Source organism: Toxotes jaculatrix, chromosome 21, assembly GCF_017976425.1.
Source record: "Toxotes jaculatrix isolate fToxJac2 chromosome 21, fToxJac2.pri, whole genome shotgun sequence".
Taxonomy (NCBI): domain Eukaryota; kingdom Metazoa; phylum Chordata; class Actinopteri; family Toxotidae; genus Toxotes; species Toxotes jaculatrix.
Window position 1 is genome coordinate 11,944,977 of NC_054414.1, and position 17,070 is coordinate 11,962,046.

At 38.8% G+C, this 17,070-nt stretch overlaps 1 protein-coding gene across 1 annotated transcript in view; it reads right to left on the reverse strand.

Moving 5' to 3' along the window:
* Positions 1–585: 585 nt before the first annotated feature.
* Positions 586–17,070, reverse strand: part of atrnl1b (attractin-like 1b) — a 56,420-nt gene continuing 39,935 nt past the window's right edge. The window contains exons 26-29 of the mRNA XM_041067171.1: positions 16,278–16,356; positions 7,892–7,999; positions 3,021–3,135; positions 586–2,735 (exon numbers count right to left, since the gene is read on the reverse strand). Of these exons, the coding sequence (XP_040923105.1) occupies positions 2,611–2,735; positions 3,021–3,135; positions 7,892–7,999; positions 16,278–16,356 (427 nt within the window). The 3' untranslated portion in view covers positions 586–2,610. The remainder of the gene's footprint in view (positions 2,736–3,020; positions 3,136–7,891; positions 8,000–16,277; positions 16,357–17,070) is intronic.

A 17,070-nucleotide genomic window follows, 5' to 3' on the forward strand; every position in this document is an offset into this window, starting at 1 on the left:
AAAATCTTTTTTTGCATGTTGTATCTAAAATATAAAATTCATAATCCAAAAGTTAATGCGAACGACTGACTTTTGTTTTATTCCATTTTCATTTGAAATTTCCCAAAACACTACTTAAAGAAAATACTTTATTTTTCAATCAGTGTCTGTGATTTAATTCAGTTTTTGACTTGTAGTCAATTATGTAAAACAAAGGTGTTTAGATTCATCCCTTTCAACTAAAAATGTTTTCCAATTTAAAAGTAGCTACCGAAAAATATTTTCACTTTTAACAGTTGCTCAATTTTACCCAGTCTGCATTTAAAAAAAAATTGCACAGACACTAAAATTCAAGTCTTTTTTTTGTTTTTGGTTTCTCTCTCAGTCACTTTCAGGGGGAATAATTTATCTTTAGCTGAGGCAATCAACCAGTGTTGAACACTGAGCACCAGAATGCAATTACAAACTGGATGTTTAAGCTTCAGAGGCAGCAAGTCCCAGACAGACCGAAGCAGAGGAAAGACAAGAAATGTACTGCAGCATTCAGTGCCTGTACTATAAATACTTTACGTGAAAAGACTCCAGTGCACAAAGGATTTTCAGGTCTGTGTTTTTTTTTTTTTATTTTCTGGCATGTTGTCCATCTTTAAAATACACTGAAGATTACTGATATGCAGTTTTTCATCTTTTTTTTTCACGGTACAGTGAGACCCTGATTCCTGTGTAATGACACTGTTATAAGATTACTCTACAAACACAAAATAAAAACACATTAGCTGGTATACTATCCTTATGAAATGCATCATGACCACTTTGCAACAAAAAGCAAGACAATGCCCATAAAGTCCTCAAAAATGCACAATTCAAAAAGACATTAAAACAACCGATTTAAGTCAAGAATAAAATCAAGTTAAATGCGCTATTACACAGGAATCTGTTAAATATCAAAACAAAATATTAACAGAAATGCTCTTTTCACAAGTGTAGCAAAAGACAATTTATCATAGATATAGTAACAGGTGACAAGGCCTAAAATAAATGATAATCTCTTGCCGTTCTGTCATAAAAACCTGACAAAGACATGAAGTCTCAAGAGATAAGAGTGACAAAGACTCACATTTGTTTCAACAAGACACTGTACAGCTCAGGATGGAGTCGGGGCTAAAAATGGTCAACAGCTTTGAAAATTCTGCAGATCAACATGCCCCCCTCCGTAGGAGTTCATGGAAAGCCAAGGCATTATAAAAGGTAACGTAGCTCCTTGTACCCAAAGATGGAAATAAAGTCATAGCTTCAGAGGACTCTTAAAAAAACTTACAAAACAAACTAGTAAACAGCCAGAGGAGCATGATGTCCCTGGTCTAATTTTATCGAGCAGACGTCTTTCTCCTAAATGGCATCCGCCCACCACATTATTCCAAGAGCAAGTTCAAAAGCTTAATGTCCAAGTTGCACAGCAAAATGATACAATTACTAACTACAGCAAAGAATTTAAGAGAACTTCAGTGTTTCTCTGCATTATGTGACTTCTTCAACGGTGAGCACACTGGAAAAAGAAAAAAATCTCGATTTCAGTCACAAATTAAACTTCCAGTTTGCTAATAAGATGCATCTAACTTTTCTTAAGTTTCAGAGTTTTCCATGCGTTACTTCGACCACTGACGATTTGTTCGTGCCTCCTCCGGTTTGCAGTCTTCACCCGCATGCTGCCGGTAGTGATCGCAGCAGTCTCATGTCTCTGCAGCATCTGTACACGTACTCCACGGAAAATACAGACTTTAGCTTTAGCTGGGTGGATGATACGTATGTACAGGAAATGCTAAAACAGATCATTGATGGGAATCGGCAAAGTGGTGTGACAAAATACTCTAGTTGTCAAAAACACTATCATGTGGTCACGTAGTGTTAAAAAGAGTCCCGGCCAAGCGCGCAGCTTTCCCCACGAAAAAAGGCAGAATGAGTTCAGTCCTTACAGCAAAGACTGAGTGAGGCTTGTCATAAAAACTAAATGCTTTAGCACCATAGAATACCACTTGTTGGCAAGCAAAAAAAAGGACAGAAAACCCATAGGCAGCACAGACTGGATATCTACCAGCCATTTTCAATCTTCTCTTATTTTTTATTTCCAACACAGTGTGAGGGAAATCCCTTCAACTTTGATATGACCTACATGTACAGACACCTTTGCTTTTCCCTCATGCTGAGCGAATGGACGACGAGGTGTCACAAAATATTATTTATGACTGAAGCTTCAATTGGTGCAGATCCATCTTATCAATCTGTCTCTGATGTCACCGATCAGTAAGATTTCCTCTCGGGGCAGACGCTAAGTTTTGCCGCGATGACTGTCCAAGCTAAAGGGAAGAAGTTAGAGCCCAGTGGGTGGAGGACGCTGTTGCGGAGGTTGGAGAAGGGTTTCTGAGGTTGACATATGCAGAATAGAGCAAAAGAGGCAGGAAAGGGTTGTGCTCTTGGGACGTTAAAACTTGAGTGGTAGCAGCCGAATGAAATCTTCTACATGAGGCCATCCCTTGTCTCTGGAAAGGTTTCCAACTGGGACCTTCGACAAGTTGGTGCAATGTGACCTCAGATGGTAATAAGAAGGGACCCAATGGATTGACGGGCTGAGACTCAGACGCAGGTGCCTTGGTGCACAGGAGGAAGGGCTTTTCGGTTTTTCAAAGCCTGGGACTTGTCCTTAAAATCTGTTGGTTTCTGCTGTGAAATGTCTATCAGCGCACTGGCAACGATGAGTCCTGAAGAAGGGGGAAAAAAGCAAGAAAAACATTAAAGTGGTGAACAACAGGTAATTTCCACAAATCACTTAATTCTGTAAAAAAAAAGAAAAAAAACTTCAAATGATATTGTAGGTACATCTATCACCACTATCACAGAAGCAACATACACTGCATTTGAATGTTTTTCATGATACAAACCTTTTTTGTTTGTTTGCTCTAAGACGCACTGGGCCTGGTTAATAAATGTGCTCTTTCACTCATTTCAGATTCATATTGCAGAACTGAAGGGTGCTGTTACTGTACCTGACTGTCCTGGTGGAGGTAAGCTTGAGGCCCCAGAGGGCAGACGCATGAGGACTGTCAACACAGCAGCTTTCCCTCCTGAACAAGGCTCCATCGCAACAGGTTTAGGGACTCCCTGAGAAGAGGAAGAGAGAAAAATCCAGATTTCAGATTTTACAGCAAAATACTGGACCATGAAAAGCCGCATGTCCTGCACAGGCAACACAAATAGTAATAGACAGAATGTATGAAAAAGCACTCAACTGACTCAACTGGCACAAGAATCCAAAACCTTTAACAACCAAGATCAAACCATGTGACAGTCACACTTGCAAAGTCTTGATGGCTGTTTTCTGCAATGGCACAAGTGATGCTTGCTGAGTTTTCTGTTTTTTTTTTTTGGGACCAGCAGACCAGCGGTCACTGATATTAGCTGCTGGAGGCACTGCATTTAAGACGAGACGCCCTCCTCCTGAGACAAATGGTTTGATTGGTCACACAACAAAAACACTTGAGTGTGTCCCTGTCAGACAGCCCACGTGTTGAGGCAATGACCTACCCTCGGAGTTAATGGCCAAAACTGCTTGTCTCAAGCGTGAAAAACATGTCATCCTGATAATGAATGTCAAGGGTTTCACAGCATGGATTGGATGAGGGGACAGAAATTGGGGGAATAATAACATGTCTAAATGGAACGGACTTCTCTTTGTGTGAATTTAAAATGGAGATGAAAGAGGCAGCGAAATGGGAGAAAAATGGGGACACACAAGCGCATGACAGAATCGGGAGCGGGACACAGTCATTTGTATTAACATGTTCCAGTGGAATTTGTTGTATATTTCACTCTGGGCTAACAGCAAAAGCAAAAACACTGTTGCTAACTTGTGTATTTTGAACGAGCGTTTACGCTAAAAGCCTTAATATGCCGAACACATACAGTATGTTACGTACAAAAGATATAGTGAGCATTTTAGATTCAGATGTTTTTGGGAGAAAAAAAGAAATATAAAACTGATTTACATTAAAGTCAAAGTATCATTTTGCCCCTTTTTTTGCAATATGAAGTCCTTTAATCAAAAGTAAGCACAATTCTGTTTCCTGTGCAGCATCCACTGTAATTTCCCATGCAACTGCCAATTAAGTTTGCCATTTCAAGAGCCACAGTTACCTCCAGCATGTTTCTTAGTTACTTAGTGACAGAAATGTGAAAATGTTATCTCCATGTAATTATACATGCACCACAGGCATTGTGTGCATTGTTACTCGACCCAATTATGCCACATGATCAGAGCACAATATACTCATGCATCTGCCCAGGTACACTCCAATGATCGAGAGCCACATACTGACATACAAGGGCAATTAAACTGCCTGCCATTTCCATGGCCATTCCAGTGATTCTCCTAATGAATAGCTTATATGAGCAACATTCACGCAAAAGAGCTAATTTAACCTATGCTCAATTCCACTGCAAGCTGCATTATATTTACATGGATCACTGGGTGAAACAGCATTACAGCTGTTCCAAACAAATTAGTGACACTGAGACAAAACCGCGGTTTGTAATACTTGTAGCATAAGTTAATGTAATACCGTATGGTATATGTGGAAAAACAGACTCAGTCTTTAAATTACGTGACCAATTGTTTGTAGTTCATTTTTTGGACAACACAAAACTACCCCTTGGTGTAACTACTGTTACACCAATGCTGTGATTTTTGCCATGAAAGCATAAACAACACATTTTTGTTTGTGTGAAAGGCAGCAATACTAGCAGAGCTAAACCACCTCCTTTCTTCTTGCTCCCTCTCATTTTCTCTGTGAAATGCTTTTATTAATCCTGGATAACAGACGCATTCCGACTACGCAGAGGAAAATAAAAACATTAATAAGTCATTCCATTCCATTTCAATCATAACGCTGCTTTTTCTGTCAAGGCTTTTTAAAACTAGTGTGTCCATTTTCATATCTTGCAAAGTAGTTTTACCCAGCCGGCATTTCTACTACACATTAGTCAAGCGCGAGGACTGTATTATGGTCATTCATAACCATCCGAGCACATAAACATGCATACACACACAACATATCTCCTTTCCCTTCCCCACGCTGACAGGTGTCATCCATCATACTCGCTGTCTGTTAGTGGTTCCATATGTTGAATGCCGGCCATAGTGAATAGAGACATCTGTGACACCTAGGCCTGGGCCTGCAGTGTTGGGGCCCGATTGGCTCTCTGTTCAACAGCTGCTGACATCTTGGTCACTAAAAGCAATGTCCACCTCTTGGGGGTTTATACCAACCAAAAATGGAGGAAATGGGCACAAAGGCTGTTATAATTTTCTCTCAGACCAGCTGGAGGGTCTGCAAAGATTTAGTGACAGGGAGCTGGTACTAACTAATGCAGTGAGATCAGTGCTGACAGTACAGTTGGAAAATAAGGTCTTAAATGTTTTCGTGTGTTGGAAAAAGTGTGAGGGGTAATTCTGGTACTGTAGCCCTTCTGTGTCCGGTTTCCTGTACAAGCTGCTTCAGTTAAGCAAACCTCAGATTTCCAAACTGACTTATGCATTATGTGCCCGCTTATATGCTTTAAATCTAATGTAACCTGTCTGCATTCAGTCAGTGACAGACAAGGTCTGACTTAAACGTACAGAGGTGGTGCAACAAACAGGAAACCAGTAATGCTTGCGTGGCATCAGTGTCCTCTCTGACACCAACCGATACTTCCAATAGCTAAGTGGTGCCAGATGCTGACCAATTAACCTTCATAAAAGAGAATTAGGTTCATATCATATGGTTCACCTTCAGCTGGTAGCAGGGCATTTGATGGAGCTGTATGTGGTCCAACATATGCATTTGCACATTGGAAACCATTTGCTTTTTCTCAAGGAATGACTCTAAAAATACGCTGACAAAAGCTGCAATGTTCTATGGCAGAACATGATTATATGCTTACCTGAACTGAAATATATACAAATATATCAGTTATAGGCATAGCTCATTCATGCAAGTCTTCTTAGGATCATCATCATATGTGATTTTAAAATGTGTTTTGGCAATGTACTGGGCAGGAAAGTTGCTTGCTTGTACCACTGTATGCCAAATTTACTATGGAGTTTGTTTTGTTACAGTAGATGCTATTGAAAAGGATTCTGCATACAGATTTTGTGAGAAATTAATGTAGGACACAGGCCTTGTAAATTATTTCCAAAACAACAAAGTTCTCCGGTGTTTTCTGCAACAATACTTAAACTTACGTCGTAACTTCCTTAAAAGCTGGAAGGACATCTAAGTGAAACTCAAAGTCAAGCAACTCATAGGTTCACTCTGCATCTTGAAAGGGTCGAGAAACAGGAGGCTGAAGATGTGTTTTTTTTCCCCCCAGTTATCATTTCCAAAACAGCTTGGGGACGTTCTTCAAAGCTCTACTCTCCAGTGGATGCAAAGTCAGTACCTTAATGCACTTTATAACAAGAAAACTGTCTTTGGTTTTTGAGCAGGAAAGGGAGGGCTGGAATAAATGATTAGTGTGTCCACCTGAAGTGACAGGTGGACACACATGTCCCACTGACAAGTATGTAATTAGCAATTTACTTAAATCAAGGCAAAGCTGTGGTTTCTAGCACCATTCAGGTTCAGACTATTCCTCACTGCATGTACTTGAAAGTACAACAATAAAGTGCACTCAGAGAGCTAAGAATAATTGTTTTCCTCCTCTTTGCATTGCCCTTCACAATACCATAATGCACAGTGAGTACCACTCAGAGCTACGCTAATAGCTAATGTAGAGCCACTTTGCTGGTTGCTACAGCGATTTTATTTCTCTCAGCAGCAGGCGACACAGAGCTGGTCTTGGCTGAGGAAACACTTGGTCGTTTGATGTCAGTTTGAGGATGTAGCTCTCCATACTGCTCTAAACTAAGCTTCTATCCCATGTGGCACTGAGCTCTTGACTGTCCTTATTGCCAGACTCCTTCTCTACTTTTTATTTATATGGGAGGTATTCACATCTTTGGAATAAAGAGGGGTAGGAGCAGCTGGACAGTACAAAATAATTCATCTGCGCAAAAGCATATGAGCATCCAAGGCATAATAACAAATTAATCAAATTTCTGAGTGCAAAATCACCATGTACCATATTCCCAGTAAACAACCCAAGAGGATAAATTAGGCAAAATGAAAACATGCAGTAAAATACACATTTAGGACAAAGAGTGGAGCAGTCTGTCTTCAGTTCAGTAAGGCTTTTCAAAGTAGTGAGCATCTTTTCTTTGTTACACGTTTAATACCACCATGAAAATGTATTGATTAAAAAAAAAAAAAAAACTTTCGAAAAAAACATAAATCTTCAAAAATCTTGCCATCATGACATCATTACACATAAAAGATCATTTTCTCAACATCGATTGAAAAATGTCAGCAGATCTGCAGCCCTGAGAACAATTCATACAAAGAAGAGGGACCTGGGAAGAAAGGACCATCATCAACAGATTTCTTATTGATGTGGGCAGTGGATAAAAGGCTGACATATTGCGAGTAGAGGGCAAGAGCTGGTTGAGTACAACACAATAAGGTCTAATTATATAGCACTACAAATCTATGTGATATTCTACACATCAGTAGCTAGTATTAGATGTCAGTGCAAAGATGACATGGCGGGGTTTAAGTGGTGCTTTGGTGCTTTGATGGTGGAATCTGGGAAAAGAACATTACAATAATCACAATGAAGGAAATGTACATATTAAGGTTCCTGCACAACTGGAATGCAACTGCAGTTGCATTGAAACTCTCTTTTACTGCATAAAATGTATAGGCTTGAATTTGGTGATATTCTCTGCATATGTTGTGTGTGTGTGTGTGTGTGTGATTGTGCATAAGCGAGCAGGACTCACATCAACCACAGGCTGCAACAGTTCTGTTTGTTCTCCTCTGGCATCCAGTGCAACAGCAACTGAGGCAAATGGACGACTGGCCATCTGCTGACGCTCTCTCATCAGTTGCTGTAATATCAAACACAGACGACAGATGAGCAAAACATTGGATACAGTCTAATTAAATATTAGACAAATATAGTTAGAAATTTAGGAAATATGCTCTACTGCAATAATAACATATAAATACAAACACCGTATACATTATTTTCATGGAAATATATGTCATACATATAAAAAACACAGCTTTTCTCATACTGCTGAAAAGATTAAAAACACATATTTAATTTTAGGACTGTGTGCAAACACAGCAAACTAACTGACAGTGGGTTGTTACATGCGACCCACTGATCCATCTGTGAGGGTTATTCTGATGATTATAATTGATGATGTACAGTATATGGCTATGATCTGTAGAATTTGTTATACGGCACTAGAACAGTGGTGGGATCTTTTGTTTGTTTCTGATAAAATGCCATGAGACATTCTATAATAAACTTCTAGCTTTTCTTGAAGAATGGAAAATGGAAAGAAACATGTTCATGCAAAGTAATACACACCCCCAGGGTTATTACAGTATGAAGCTCAAAATCAATAGCAAATATCAATGAGGAAACACTGTAAGACTATCCATAAACATCCATGCCATGAGGACTCGGGGGGGGGGGGGGGGGGGGGGGGGTATTTTGTGCCCCACATTACTCTCTGAGCCCCAGCTTTCTTTGAGGATTTACAGTTGTGTCATTTTTCATTTTAAATCTAGATTATAATATAAGATTTGAATAGCATACAAAAATCTTTTATATATTTTTTGAATTACAAAATATTTTGCCCATCCCGTTCACATACACGTGATACCAAAAGATTCCAAATGTTTTAAATATGATGTTAACTACAGGAATATGACAGCACTACAAACCATCGCCTCTACACCTCTACTTCTAATTTCATTTCCATAGAGAGCACAGTATACCATCCTAGGGAAAGCTGCACACATTCTCTCAAGCAAAGAAACGCTGTGGTTAGGTTACTGCCCAACAGTGACAGTATTTCTGCAGAAAATAGCTTCCCTTCTTCCCCACTAATCAATATTGTAAAACAACTTGCGCCACACTTTCATCAGCAACGCAGTGTCTGATCAATATCTAAACAGGCTGCCATTTTAGAGCCAAGGACATCACTGATTGGTATTGGATTTGTGATGAGCTTAAGTGTGCTGCATTAAGATCTAATTGTACTTCAGATTACGAAGCACATCAAGTGCTTGTGATGATCAGCCTCATAACGTGCCCTTCCTCCGCACGTCACTGAAGTTCAATAAATATGGCTCTGCGTGTGCACAAGCATGCTGACAATTTCATACAAAGGTAAGACTAACAGATTAAACATTATACATATGTAAAAACATTTGTGGATGCTCTGGTTTCTGTGACATTAAGCATTCAATGTCTTTTTAAAAACGGTAAACAGCACTTTATTATTTTTTATTGATTGACCATTCATCAGTAACTAAGGCTTAGTGAATAGTCAGCTGTCCAGAAAACAGTAAACTTAAGTAAAATGAAATGCTATAAGAGTAGGAAGTAAAATTCACTTGGATGAATAAGGTTCAAAATGAAAACAACCTAAGTATACAGTTTGCTTCAGTTCATCCTGCAAAAGAAGAAGAAAATCCATAATTTTTCAAACACACTTGACTGTTTAAGCACTTTCCAATAACCTCCCATTATCCCTTTAATCACGTCCCTGTTTGGATCAACTGTATGAGAACGCAGAATTTCCTGGTGGTCTCATTCCTGAATAGGAATTTGTCCTTTGTGTCCAGACTCCCTACCCTAACTGCCCCTGAATAATTAAGTATTCATTAGTCTGGCTATTAATTGGCGAAATTCAGATGAGGTCTGGAGAGGTTGATAGCATTGTACAAACGAACAAGTGGAAAGAAGAAAAAATTCAGTGTGAGGCGTTTTGAATCAGCGTCTTGGGGGTATCAAGGACTCCATCTGTGTGACAGGTTTTACAAAAAGAGTATGTCAGAGCACAGTACTCTTTCATTCACATTGTCATAGTTCTGTTGAGAGTGTGCACAGGAAAATATTAACAGTGATGGAAATGGTGGTATTCAATTAATATGTCAAAAAACCATTATTAGATATTTGGTAGCTAACAGTGACTCATTTCTAAGACTGGAAAAATAAATAAAATAAAAATAAATCACATAAAAGCATCAAAAACAAAAAAGGTTAGAAATATAACACCATACTGAAATCTGGTCAGTGCATTTTGTAGGTTTTGTGTTTTATTAATAATGCATTGTTTGTGTCGATGCAACGAATTCTGAAGCATTTCGAACACTCAACCTTTGCTTTACTGACGAGACATCACTGATGCACAGACGCACTGATGGGGAGTGAATGAGAGGAAAGTTCACGTCAGTTCTATGTAAGCGTCGCTTTGTTGAATCACTGTGAAAACATCCCCTAGGGGAGGAAAAGCTGAGAAAAAAAAAAGAAACAACAACAACTGCCATATGAAAGTGAGATTGATCACTGGATTGATTTTTCTTTTTGTAGTTCAGATTTTTTTTTTTTAACTTTAAATCTGAGGGCCCATGTCAGGTTGTTGTACATCTCTACCATTAAACATCAAACCAGAAACACCAAACCTAAAGATTTAAGCTGCTGGGCCACCACAGGTCAAAATGAGAAATTCTGCCCTTTTCGAAAAGATAAAAGCAGAACGGAGGGCCTGGCAGGGTTGTTGCAAAACAAGAAAACAGCTCACGGCTTATTACGGTTTCCAGCACAAAAGCTTCAAATCCAACAACATACATCCTAAATGTCAGATAGCAGTAATGTTATTTATCATGTTGCAGAATTCATTTAAAGCAACAAAGCATGAGAGGAGAGCAGAAGCAAAGCCAGGGAATGCTAGTGCTTTGCTCTGTGTCCGGCACATGCATCTAAAATGTGCTGGGAATACAATCATCAAAGGACCAGTACAATACCAGAGAGATTCTAGAAATGAATACTAAGTTAATGACAAAAGGCAAGAGTGAACTCTGTAAAACCAATTAACATTTGTGCAATGACAGACCGATTTTGTCAAGAATACAAGCTGGAGCCATTCATGGTTGTGATAAGGGTGGGTATGCAGTGCATTGCTTTGCAACTTGATTAATTTGGCAAGTGAGTGCATGAATTATCTGTCTTGTGAATACAGCATTTTGTTCCCTTCATTGGATTCTATAAAAGGGTAAGTGTCATCCCGCCTCTGAGCATATTCTACACCTAAGCAGGTCAGTTTGTCCTTTTCAAAGATCACCGGCTGCACCTAAAGGCGCTGTCCCGGAGAATAAAAAATAAATAAACAAATAAAAATAAAATGAAAAATAGAAATCTGAATAGGCAAGTAGGCAAAAGTGACAATGACAATATTTCTGTTAGCAGTTTTTCTTTTTTGACAATTTAATTTTACATTCTGCATGCTGATGCATGCTTTCACAATCTACACACATACAATGATTAATGAACTGAAGATCACTAAATGAAGATAACCAGTCTAGTAGCCTGGCCACTGCATTCAGTACCACTTTGATATGATCTTGGTGTGGTTGAGTGGTTGTGTGTAGGCTGAAGTACCAAGAATTCATTAGAAAATTTCAATAATACGTATTATTATGGTTGTGTAAAGTAATATGGTTAAATTCTTAACATAAAATATTCATTAAAAGTCACCTTGTCAGATTTCAATAATTCTGTTTTAATCATTAGCAGGACAGCTTTGAAGTTTCCAAGGGTAAGCTACAACCTGATTTAAACTCCTAATCACAGTTACGCTCTATCATCTGTAACTTTGGAGGAAATTATTAGAGTCCAAACTTTAAACTGAACAAGGGACAATCAAGGTGACCAGGGGCATAAGAGTAGGATAATCTTATTACAGCAATCGATGACTGCTGATTGAGCTCTTCAAGGGAAGAGCAGGGTGTGAGACTATGCCAAGTCTGCAGAGGGACATGTGAGAATTATGTGGTTAGTAACGTGTTCCTTTCAGTTTTGTTAATGCAAACATTGTAACAAATTAGGTAATCGAGCTCCTTTAATCAAAATGGGTTTGTTTACGGTGGTTGATAGCTGAGTCTCTCATGCTGCCAGCATAGCATCTTTTACTGAAAACAAGAATAAGGCTGCATTCAAACTCTGTTAGCTCGGTGTGAAAAAATGCAACCCTCTCCTTCATTTGAATGAGGCCAGTCTGGCAACACAGAAAGGGTACAAATGCTGAGGGCTCTGGCAAAAAACACGGAGGGTCGTCCAGAAAAAAAAAAACAAAAAAAACAAAACAAAAAAAAAAAAACCTGGCTCAACTTCTGCCAGACCGCAATGCGACGTGATCCGGCAAGCATCTGCTGCACTGGCCAATCAAATACCTGTAAACACACAGTCCCCGGTAAATTACAAGGTAACGTAAGAAGTGTGTTCCTGCTGTTTACTTCGTGACTGTCACAAGAAATTAAATGGTTAAAATGGTTGTTGCTGAGATAACTTCCCAGAGTTGTAAAAAAAAAAAAAAAAAAACAATTTCTGGCGTGTTAGTTACTAGAGGAAAAGTCAGAGGATGACAAAGGTCAGTAGGATTCGTCCTCTGGAAACCACAAATGTCTGTAAAAAATTTCACAGCAATCCCTCCAATATTTGTTGAGATATATCAGTCTGGACCAAAGTGGTGGACCAACCGCCCGACAACACCATCCCTAGAGCCATAGAACCACCCTGATAGGAAATAAACTACATCATTGACACACCACTTTAGACAACACAACATCTGCCTCGCTCTTACTCTTTACATCCATCAGTATCGTGTCCTCAGTTGATACAGCAGGCAGGTTTAAGTCATCAGTTACAAATTGGCCACAGCTATTATCATCGTCATGGCCAAGACTACTTCTATGGGCTGATGACAGCTTTTAATAAACAGATGCTAATTTGTTAACTGATGGACTTCATAAATGGCACGCTTAAACATGCTGAAAAAAGTAATGGTGTTTTTTATGGTAACCGCTGCTCAATAGTAGGTTTAAGTGCTTTTAGAGTGCCAGTAAAACATCACAGCTCTACACAATGGTCAGCACGTACCTTGGGAGTGTGTATGTGGTGTGTCTCTGGGTGTGTTTGTATGAGTGTGTGAAAGAGATAAAGAGAGAGAGAGAATTAGATACATGCACATGTTTGTGTGTGTAAAAACATCTCCGTGTTGCAGTCTTGTGAAATGTCAGCGCCCCCTCCCTCCTGTTCCCCCCACAGGTAGCTTCAAAGAGGTCAGTCCTCATCCTCCTCCGTGGCATTTACAGCTGTTGTCTTTTCATCAGCTTTGTCCCCCCACTCGGGATCCAAGTCTCGTCACCTATTCCCAACTAAACTGATTCAAATACAACAGCTGCACCTTTGGAATTACGTCCTTTCAACTCCCGACATAAAAGAAAGCCCTTATCCAATTAGTGCATTACTGTGGTGAAAGATCAGCTCTGTAAGATTAAGTAAATACCAGGAATTCACGAAATTAAATACAGACAATAACTACTTGGTTACATATAAATACTAATGACAAATGTGTTTCTGGTAAAAGTCCTCCATCATGTACAAAGTCTCGCTCATATACATCCGGAAGTGCTAACAGATTTCACACCAGAAATCCAACAAAAAAAATATTCTAAAGTTCAATCAGTATCAGACGTCCATATGCCACTTGGCTGGATCAGTGTCTCATTATTGTAAGCCTCATTAAGACTCATTCATTCCATGTCCTTATGTCGGATGGGGACTTGTGAGCATTCGATGGCCTCCAGCCCAAATCCTCCCATCACTTATTTGGACAAGTCTCGTAAGTGCATGGGCTATTGACAAGCTCTTTCAAACTAAATGGACGCAATGTTCAGTGAAGAGCCTATCAGTTCACCACTGAGACAAGAACCTAATCAGTTTATCTAATATTATACAAGACTGTCTCAACACTAGTGTGCAATCACAAATTCCACAGAAACTTAACACTGGATACTATGTGATCGAATTCTTTATACAACATTAAATTATTGCACTAGTAAACAGTAGCTTATAAATCTGTTACAGATACTGCAGCTCATCAAAATCCAATAAAATGCTATTTTAAAGGGACATTTGTATGTATGCATATATATTTAGGGTCAAATATAGAAGCCATTAAGTATCTCAAGATGAGTATCCACTTTCAAATGGAGACAAATATTATTAATGTTCAGTATCTATTTTAGTAAAACAAACAAAACATAGACACCAAAGTAAAATGTGTAATTATCTTTTGAACAGCCAGTGATACAGACGGAAGATATGGAAGTTTCTGAAAGATTGATCACGTCTATACCTGTCAGACACTGATAATAGGGCTTATTAAACAAAACAGAACATCTGGAGGCTGTTTACAGGATTTCTGGAACTTTTTCACCAGCTGAACTTTTTACCATTTGTAGTTTAGCTATGAGTAACAAGAAATTAAATTATAGACTTATAGTCTTATCATTAATGTGTAATTATTTTTTCATTATAAATGGTGGTAATAGAAGCAAACAGGCCTGGGTCAGCATAAAAAGCTCTTAGCAGTAGTAGTTCATTGCTGTTTGACCTTACAACATTCTTAGACATGACTACAGTACTTATCTAAGTGGTGCACTGGATTTCCTCCAGTAGGGTCCAAAAGTGCCGCAGACTTTTGGACTCCACGGTACATGAAATGATTTTACTCTAACAGGATATAAAACAGACTTGAACAACTTCAGTAATAATCTCTACAAATATTTCTACTGAAAGACTACTTGCAAAGCTCAAGCACTCGCAACAGTACTGAAGAACACCCTCTAGGCTGTTACAGCTTTCAGGAAAAGGTTACCAACACATATCTTCTCTTTACAATGTTTCTTCAAAAGTAGGGCACCTGAAAATGCCACAATGGGAACCTTAAGCTATTATCTTTCCTCAGGATTATATTCTCTAAATTGCTGGGGTTAATAAAGTCCATGTAGCAGGAAGCTAAATGTCCAAGAAAATTGTCTATAGCATTAGAATAAATGATGAAGAGGGCGTGCAAAATGTCCAAAACAAAAACAGATGATATCATGTTATTAAAAGACTTTCACTTAACTTTACACCAATATACAGCAGAAGACTATATATTAACTGAGTGAATAAATACACTGATCTGCAAACAAAGTTTTCATGTCTCTTCACACACTTAAAAACATCTAGTAATTTTTTTTCTTGAAATGACAAAACTTTTCAATCACCTGAAATCAAGAGATGGAGGTTTTCATTTAACTATTTGTTTATCTTCCTCTGGCAGCTGAAGGGCAGCGACAAACCGATGACAGGAATGCCAAGAGCAGACAGAAAAAGTGAGCAGAATTTTAATGACGTGAGCCCATCTGTCTGCATTAATTTTTATTGACTTTAATTCTTTGGATAGGCATGATTCGAAGTCACGGTAGCTATCATTCTTGTTTATTTTCATATATCAATTAGAGTATATAAAATTCAGATCCTACGATTATCAATGTCATTCCCAAAGGGGGAATAAATTCTGGAAGCTTTATTAGTAAACGGCAGGTCATAAGGCTGGATGTGCACCAAATGCTATTGACTATCATTCAGCATCTATCCGAATATAGGATTCACACTGAAGAGATGGAAATGATGGCTGCTCTTACAGAAACCAGCAACCACCCTGAACAGTCCAGGTTTAGGGCAGTGAGGTGAATTTGCATACATTTTCTCCCCTCCTCAATTTCCTGCACAGCATCTTTCTCATCCTCTTCTTTAATTTCTACTGCCAATCATCTCATCTTTCACACCCTTTTCATCCCAATCCTTTCTCAACCCCATCTTTCAGACCAACACTGAATATTAATGTTTCATTCAATCCCCTTTTCCTTAACTCATTCACAGTTTCTCTATTTGCTTCCGTCATACCGTTTCCACTGGTCCACTTAACTTAAATCCACAATTTTCTGAATTACCATCCCTACTTTAACCATTTTTCGCTGTCTTTCTAATGAAACAAGTGATGAGCTCCTGAGACGTCGTACTTCCTGTGAAGCGCTTGGCCTTAGCAGCCACAAACCTTCTCTGAACAGTGGTCTAAAAGTGCTGAGAGCATACGTGGTAAATGCTAACTGATGTTTTCCAACAACAGTCTGATCCCAATGATGGTTTTAAAGTTAAAGACTGAAACAACAAGGTTTGATAGCTTGACAGTAACTGGAAGGTTAGACAGTTGTACTGCATCCCACATATAAACAAAACATATTTTATGGACTTACTTCTCTCCGTCGTGAGGCCCAGCAGGTCTGTTTGATCTTCCACACCACTGCTGCCACCAGAAGTAGTGACAGAAAGCAACTGGAATGAAAGAGAGGAAACAATATCAAGCAAGGTGACTTTGACTAGTAACAGCACTAAAAGGATAGACTTGGATATGTTCTTTGAATACGGGGAGCAGTCGACCCTCAGGGGATGTGAAGCACTTAAGCAACTTTTTCTTTTAATGCAACAGTAGCTGCTGAATATGAACATGCAGCTAACCCAGGTGAGTCTCATGTTACCATGTTACATCATTTAACAGTTGCAACTCAGTAATTCTAGTTCATACTCAAAAGTAATTCACTGCACCCAAAGGACCACAAAGAAAAAGCTACTTCATAGCATTGTAATTTCTCTTGTAGGAAGAAGAGAACACATTCAACAACATAAAAGTAGCTGGATTCAAAACTACTCAGCTATGATGTTGCATGACTTTGTATATGTGTAACACGGTGGAATTAAATATTTCAAGTTTCCTTCTAACTTACAAAAAAGACAAAACAGGGGAGATGAGATGAAGAGGTGGCACGTTCATTTCTCAGCAGACTGAATATTTTGGCCGATTACTTCAATTAATAACCCAACAGTAAAATCATTAGTCAAGGGAAATTCAGCAATGTCCAAGCGCTGCTGGGATAGAAAAATATGACTGATTGAGAGCTTCCACTTCATTATCCTGGAGACAGATGAGAATGTAAAGATTATTATGTGCTAAAGAGACATTCTGTACTTTTTTAAGAGCTTGTCAGTGCA